The 8,023-nt window shown below is 41.2% G+C and overlaps 1 protein-coding gene across 1 annotated transcript; it reads left to right on the plus strand.

The window, feature by feature from the left end:
- Positions 1-3,301: 3,301 nt before the first annotated feature.
- On the plus strand, positions 3,302-7,286 carry si:dkey-56d12.4 (uncharacterized protein LOC799220 homolog). Its single transcript, XM_048270868.1, has 2 exons — positions 3,302-3,632; positions 6,286-7,286. The coding sequence occupies exons 1-2, from the start codon at positions 3,302-3,304 to the stop codon at positions 7,284-7,286; spliced, it is 1,332 nt and encodes a 443-aa protein (XP_048126825.1).
- The last annotated feature ends 737 nt before the right edge of the window (positions 7,287-8,023 follow it).

Below are 8,023 nucleotides of genomic sequence, written 5' to 3' on the forward strand. Positions count from 1 at the left end.
GCACTCCTTACTAAAGTTAAAAAGCCTTTATTAAACTCTGGCTACATGCCTACGCCAAAGATGGTTGATTACGAAGATACTTCATGAGAGGCCATTTCCTGTCCCTGGAAATTTATGCAAATAGGGTAGCATTCTACACTCCAAACCCTCCTCCCTATTTCAGTAGAATGTCGTGATAGTATGACCCTCCAGTCGAAAGAAAATCAACATTAATGAAGGTGTACACCAAGTTTATTTTGTACTCCGGCTTGTCTGGCGTGGAACCGAGGCGTTCAAACATAAGTCATACGTCAGTGACACGCCCCTGTGCAGGCGGGAACTGAACCAGAGCCCGTCTCTGACTGAACTCCACTTTGCCCTCATAGACATGAACTAGGACGACCCATCTTGCTACGCATTCATTATCTTTGCCTACGAGTTTCGACACATTGTCTTCATCAAGGCATGTATCAGACCAGACCATGGTTTAAAACTATTAGAAAAGGCTGATAATTTACTTTTTAAAAATGTAAGTGGAGGAAGATACAGATGATAATCACAATATTTACAGAATGAATGTAGGCTATTTAAATGACCGTTTACACTATCGTAGTCAAGACTATGATTAGAAAATAATGTTTGGAGTGACCAAAGCCACATAAGGAGACACTGAAGGTGGAAGGGCACCAAAACTTAATCTGGAACTGTGACATGCTTAGCCACAGAATTTGTTTTTGTAGATCCATCAGGTGAACAACATAGCCTGCAGCTGTTTTCCACTCATGTCATTAGAGAAGGCAAACTCAAGGGGGCATTTGCTCTGCCTTTAGCTTAGCTCCCATGCTGCAGAAGAATTTATGTAGCTTCTTAAAACTCCATCAGTTTCCACAGTTTCTTTACAAAATCTCACAAATGCCACTAGAGGTCGCTTTTTGAGCATTTTAACTTAAGCCTGGTGTGATAGTGTGTACATGGACATCTGAAAGGGCCTCTCTGAAAGCCAATGATTTGGTTGATCATTGTCATCTGTGGAAACATTGTGGTGAAACATGGTGGACTCTGTATGGCGAGGACCTGACTATTCAGATGTTCTTTTTTTTAAGGTAGGTTCTTAATGAAGTGAATGACTAGGAAAAATATCTTTTTTTTGGAGGGGTCTTTCTTGCCTTTATTTAGATTGAAAAGGCTTTTTGTTCATTATAGCAGCCATGTATAATCCATGCTGTGCTTAAGATACATGCATAGGAGAAACTGAAAGAATGATGAAATTCAATGATGAAAGATTCAGATGGAAAGGTTAATACCTGCAGTAATCTTATCTTTGAGAATACTCATGAGCAATGAGTCGTTTTATATGAGTTATATATGGGCTCTGCATATCTCACATTTTGGATGCCACGGCTGCGCCTTGCATTTTTGCAGGAGCACTCTGAATGGGAAAAACGTTCAGTTTAGAGCAGAAAAGCCCTTGCTGCACTTTTAAAATTATTATTTGTATGTATTGTATGTGATCACATGACCAATACGAACAAAAGTTTTTTAAAAAATCTGAGTAGACATAAAAATGTGTTTTAATAACATTTCTAGAGAGGAATATGGAATATTTCTATGAAGGTATAGATTCTCCAGTTTGTTCATTATCAGCAAAATCACAGTTACACTAAAGACAAGCAAGAACAACAGGGAACACAGTAAACTGGCTCTCTTTAAGTAGGCTTCGGCAAAAAAGGCACGTCAAAAGTGGTGTGGTGTTCTTTACATATTATATAACCTGCAGAACACACAGATTGTGCCCCTAAGGCTCTTTTTGTAGAGTTTCCAATGCCAGACTTTGACAGGACTTCAGACAGGATGGCTGCCTTCTGGTCACAGAAACAACCAAACAAGCCCCAGCCCAGGTGACATTTTAATAAGCCGTGGGGCCAGAAAATATTTGAAGGCAGTGTACAGATAGAAGTAGAAGTATAGAAGTAGCCACTACTGACAAAGATGCCACTACTGACAAAGATGCCTTCATCGTTTCTCTACACCACCATTTAAGGACCATGTTCGTCAAGTATTGAAAAAACAATATAAAATGTCACTATCTATGAATAACATAACATCAGCACTTCAACAGAAACAGGGGCCAGAGGAGAGGCATTTTACAAAGGACATGCTAAGAAGCGTATATCTACAGAGCTAAATGCTTCAATGTCCACACAAAATGTCTCCATGTCACCTGAGACTCCAAGGCCCTTCTCAGCACCTGAAGATGACACGCACCAACTGCTTAATGCAGTTGCATTAGAACTTATCAATAGAGTTTATGGCCACACTGTAAACAATGGCTGTGAAATCTACAGTTATTTACTGTGGATTTCACAGTACCATTACTGTATATGATTTTTACAGTAGACTGTTGTAAAATTTACAGTAAACCCGTGTCCACATGACAAAATCACAGTAGTCTGAGTGTTACCGTAGAAATCACAGTAGTCAAAGCATTACTGTAAAAAAAATCACAAGATAGCCACTGTAGTACTGTAAATACTAAAGTAAACTACTGTATTTTCCTTCTTTATCTTATCTTTTCCTTATCTTTATTTACCTTACACTCTTAAAAACATATTGGTTAAAAATAACTTTAGCCCCAAACATAGCAACATGTAGGCTTACCCTTTATGTAGGCCTACCTTTTATAAATAATTCACAAAAAGGCCTAAACAGTAATGTGTCACTCAAATGTTGTTGGGGGAGGGGATTTTGGAGCAACCATTACTTTTTTCTTCAAGTCAACTTCAGTCCTCACTCACTCACCAAGTGATGCAGCAACTTTCAACAGAGGAGCTTCTGGAGTGTGAGAGAAAACACGTTTGTAGGATGGAATAATCTTTGTGGAAGAGGAGGCACAGCTATTCAGAGGTAAGGTTTAGTTTAAATGTAAGGAAATTCGGGTGGTAAATACTGTTAACTGAGCCAAATTATTAGCTAAAAGGTCAACGCTAACGTTAGCAACCTAGCCTAAGCTACCCACAAATTCTGATACTTCTGTACTCTTTAACATGCCTTCAATAATGCATGACTGTCATGATAGAGATAGAAATTAAGGAGGAGGAATCAGTTGTGTGTACCTATCTGTTCCCGTGTTATTTTTAAGTTTGTAGAACCCAACTAGCTAACGCTAACGTTAGCCTATTATTTAGCTTCTAACTATTCACCTTATTCCGCGCGCCAACAAGGGGGCGCCATATAGTTCTAGATTGTCTTCGAACTTCCGGTTGAGCAAATCTGTCCAGTTCTGTCCGTTGCGTTACATTGGCACATCAGCTACTTTTTTAAGATGTCCAGCATTACGTGTTCGGTGCGGGGCTGTCACAACAATTGGGTTAAAAGACGGGCATCCCTACAACAGTACTGTGTGGTCCACGGGAAAACTAGAGCAGAATGTTGTGGGGCAGCTTTTAATCTTTACCCCCCGCCATCCAGCGACAAGGACCGGCGTATGTGGCTGAAGGCGGTAAACTTGAAGAAACCTCCAAAAAAGCCCTACGTCTGTTCTTTTCATTTTGTGGACGGCAAACCATCAGACCAACACCCATACCCCGAGAAATGGTTGGGATATGTTACTCCTCCGACAAAAAAGGCTCGTTGTATACTTGTGAGGCTCCCAGGTAAGATACAATTTTGCTAGCACTAACAGCAATCATTATCGCCAGCTAGCGTCTAATGTGTAAGATCAACATTATCACATCAGTACCTTTTTTCAAAATTATGTACAGTTATGCCGTCTAACTTTTTTGTTTGGTGAGGGCTTGTTAAGACCTATGTCTCGAAACTTCCTGGTTAAACCGAGCTGAAACCATATCAGCATGTTCGCAAACAGCGATAGCAAATGCTATCGTCTGTTAGCAGTATGTTAGTGATTGCTACGAGATTTAGTGATGCAAATTCCTAGTTACATTTCCTCCCTGTTAGTCCCGACGACACACGAAATTGCACAGCGCATTGATGTGGGCAGACTGACAGTTTCTCCTGTTGCTTGTTTTTAGCCTTTAGAATGCTGCAATGGGGAAAATATGCAGAATAAAACTCATTCATTATTCAGATATGTAGACCTCATAGGCTACACCCCTAACTATGCCTTGATTTGACCTCAATAAATGAACAGCATTACAACATGGGATCAGGTCGAGGATTTATAATTTGATGTCCAGGACTGGTTATATTGGAAGGCAGCACAATGATTAACCTTATCTTTGAGTACTTACTGATGCTGTGTTATTTAGAGATAGATAGATAGATAGATAGATAGATACTTTATTGATCTCCAGGGGAAATTCAAGGTCTCAGCAGCATACATACAAGACAAACACATTCTTTAACAGCAGAAGAGTAATAAAGTATATAATATAAAAACACAACTAAGCAGTAAGGACAGTAGAAGATAAAGAATATGCTAAATATACTAAAATACAAATTATACTAACACTTAATACAATATATAAAAATATACTAAAATACAAATAACAAAATTACAAATTATACTAACACTTAATCTAAATCAATTCTAAAAACAGTATCCACATAGTGGTGATTAATAAATCAGAGGCGCTTGCAATGACTGAGGCAGGGACTGAGCCTGTGATTCTCTGTGCATAGTAAGGTATGATAAGGTGCTCTAAGGTGCTCTGTGTGAATTAGTGTCATGGTGGTAGTGCAATGGTGATAGTGGTCATGGTGATAGTGCAAATGAGTAAGTCAACAGTGCAACAATGCAGAAATAAAGTAAAGGAAAGTCTATATATCTATATATTTAACTATTTAAGAAAATGTATAAGTGTGGCCACAGTTTGGCTGTGGCATGGAGGGGGGTTATGCATATGTGCTAATGTGCTAATATAGCACGCAAAACAGTGAGGCATAAAGACAGTGGTACAAGTGGCTAGTGGACAGGCAGTACCAAACATGGAGGGGATGAAGAGGCAGACAGACTATGCAGAGAAGTCTATCTCTCCTCTTCCCTTAAGTGAGGCATTGAACAGTTCAATGGCCCTGGGGACAAATTACTTTCTCAGTCTGTCAGTTGTGCAAGGCAGTGAGCGAAGTCTCCAGCTGATCAGGCTCTTCTGTTTAACAATAGTGCTGTGGAGTGGGTGACACTCATTGTCCAAGATGTTGATCAGTCTGTTCAGGGTCCTTTTGTCAGATAGTGAAGTGATACACTCCAGTTCAGCTCCCACTACAGAGCCAGCTTTCCTTACCAGCCTGTCAATTCGCCCCACATCCTTCTTCCTTGTGCTTCCACCCCAGCATACTACTGCATAGAAGAGGACGCTGGCAACAACAGACTGGTAGAACATCCTGAGGAGCTTACTGCACACATTGAAGGACTGCAGCCTCCTCAGGAAGTACAGCCTGCTCTGCCCTTTCTTGTAGAGTGCATCAGTGTTGGCTGACCAGTCCAGTTTATTGTCCAGGTGGAGACCCAGATACTTGTAGGTGCTAACCACCTCCACATTGACCCCATCAATGTGAACTGGTAGCAGAGTGGGCTTAGACCTGCGGAAATCCACCACCATCTCCTTGGTCTTTGAAGTGTTAAGTTGAAGATGATTGAGTTTGCACCATTGCACAAAGTCCTCCACCAGGCTCCTGTACTCCTCCTCCTGCCCGTTCCTGATACACCCCACAATTGCAGTATCATCAGAAAACTTCTGCATGTGGCATGACTCGGTGTTGTAGCAGAAGTCAGATGTGTACAGGGTGAACAGGACTGGAGAGAGCACAGTTCCCTGTGGCGCTCCGGTGCTGCAGATCACAGTGTCAGAGAGACAGTTCTTCAGTCTGACGAACTGTGGTCGCTCAGTCAGGTAATCTGTAATCCAGGTTACCAGGTGAGCGTCCACACCCATCTGCAAGAGCTTGTCTCCCAATCTGAGGGGCTGGATGGTGTTAAAAGCACTTGAGAAATCAAAGAACATGATTCTCACAGCACTTTTCCCCTTGTCCAGGTGGGAATGTGTCCTGTGTAGAAGATAAGTGATGGCATCGTCCACGCCCACTTTCTCCTGGTAAGCAAACTGTAACGGGTCTAGTGCATGGCGTACCTGGGGTCTGAGCATGCCTAAGACCAATCGCTCCATTGTCTTCATCACATGTGATGTAAGAGCGACAGGTCTGTAGTCATTAAGCTCACTAGGGTGTGGCTTCTTAGGGACAGGGGTGAGACATGATGTCTTCCACAGTGTTGGAACTTGTCCAAGGCGTAGGCTCAAATTGAAGATGTGCTTCAGTGGTTCCCCCAGTTCAGCATTATTTCTACAGAAACACCCTCAACCAGTTCTGCAAGCCAGGAGACTGATGGGATAACTGAGATGACTGATAGGATGACACACTGTGATGCTTCTACACAGTGGGAATATCTACACATGGAAGATCACACTTATGCTGTCAGTGACCCACTCCATTGTCCTCACCTCCACGACCAGACAACACCGTGTCCTGAACAAAATCTGGTACACGCCGAACTTCTCCGGAATGATCGGCTGTCTCTACTGTACACTGGGTTGTCACTGGATGCATTTGAGGCTTTGGCCGACGAGCTGACAGCAGGATGCAGCATCTCTCAGTTACACCCCAAAGATCAACTGTTGATGACCCTGATGAAGCTCCGGCTGAACTTATTACAGGACGACATCGCAAAGAGATTCAGAGAGTCTCAGACTATGGTCAGTAGGATAATCTCTCAGTGGCTGGACATTATGGAGGAGAAGATGAGGTGCTATGTTCTATGGCTGCCCAGGGAGACAATCCAGGCAACGATGCCACAGTGCTTCAAGGAACATTATCCATTAACTACATGCATCATCGACTGTTCTGAGACCCCTCTTCAGAAGGCTCACAATCTGGACTCAAGAGGCGAGTCTTACAGTCATTACTATGGACAAAATACAATCAAGTTCCTCATAGCTATTGCACCATGTGGTTTGATAATGTTCATCTCGCCAGCATATGGTGGGAGATCCAGTGACAAGTTCATCACAGCCAACTCAGGGTTTCTGGAGTATCTGCGTCCAGGTGATGAGGTGATGGCTGACAGAGGTTTTGTTATCCAAGATCTTCTGTCTGAACGTAAAGTCAAGCTGGTCCTGCCAGCTTTCACCAAAAGAGGCCTGCCTTTGTCTGAAGAAGACACTACCAACACGAGACGCATAGCTAACGTCCGAGTGCACGTTGAGAGGGTCATATGCCGTCTGAAGAACTACAGAATAGTCTCCGAAACTGTGCCCATTAACATCACCCCGAAATTGTGCAGGTCTATGTAATCTTCGTGGGGACATTATACAAGAAAATGAGGAATAAGATGATTAATGTTTATAATGTATAGATGTTTAAGTTTAATCAGTTCTAATGGTTAAAATGTTGTTTCTATTTTTTTCTATTGTTCAATTTTACAAATCTATACAAAACTTAAATTTAGATTTAGTGTTCAAGTACAATGTTGTTTCTATTGTTCATTTTTACAAATCTATACAAAACTTGAACATATTAAGTTATAAGGTACAAAGACAATGTTGTTTCTGTTGTCCATTTTTACAACTATACAATTTTCAAACAATTGTAAGCATCCCACATAACTTTGTCTGCTCTTTCTACTAGTGTTTTTAGGAGTTTTTCCATGTTTACAACTCTATACAAAACTTGAACTGATACTTGTATATTGTAATACACAAACATGATGTCTTTGTCAGACGGGGTCAATAAACTAGACACATTTTCAGCATTTGTTATTTTATTTCATGTTTGATAGACTACATAAATATTACATTAAAACAACAGGCATTAATAATTACAAGCAGTTTTATGTAGTTGATAAGTAAGCATAAATTAATGTGACTACTTGCGTAACTGCATATAACGCTCACAGAGCAACAGGCGACCTTCACTGTACTGGTCTGAAACAAAAGGAAGCATGTCTCAGAAATAGAATTCCCTTAGTCTAGCCACATTCTTTGCACAAAAAGCCTCATCAAAGGGGATGTGAAGCATCACCTGCTTTGAA

The sequence above is a fragment of the Alosa alosa genome, chromosome 19 (assembly GCF_017589495.1).
Source record: "Alosa alosa isolate M-15738 ecotype Scorff River chromosome 19, AALO_Geno_1.1, whole genome shotgun sequence".
NCBI classification, from domain to species: Eukaryota; Metazoa; Chordata; class Actinopteri; order Clupeiformes; family Clupeidae; genus Alosa; species Alosa alosa.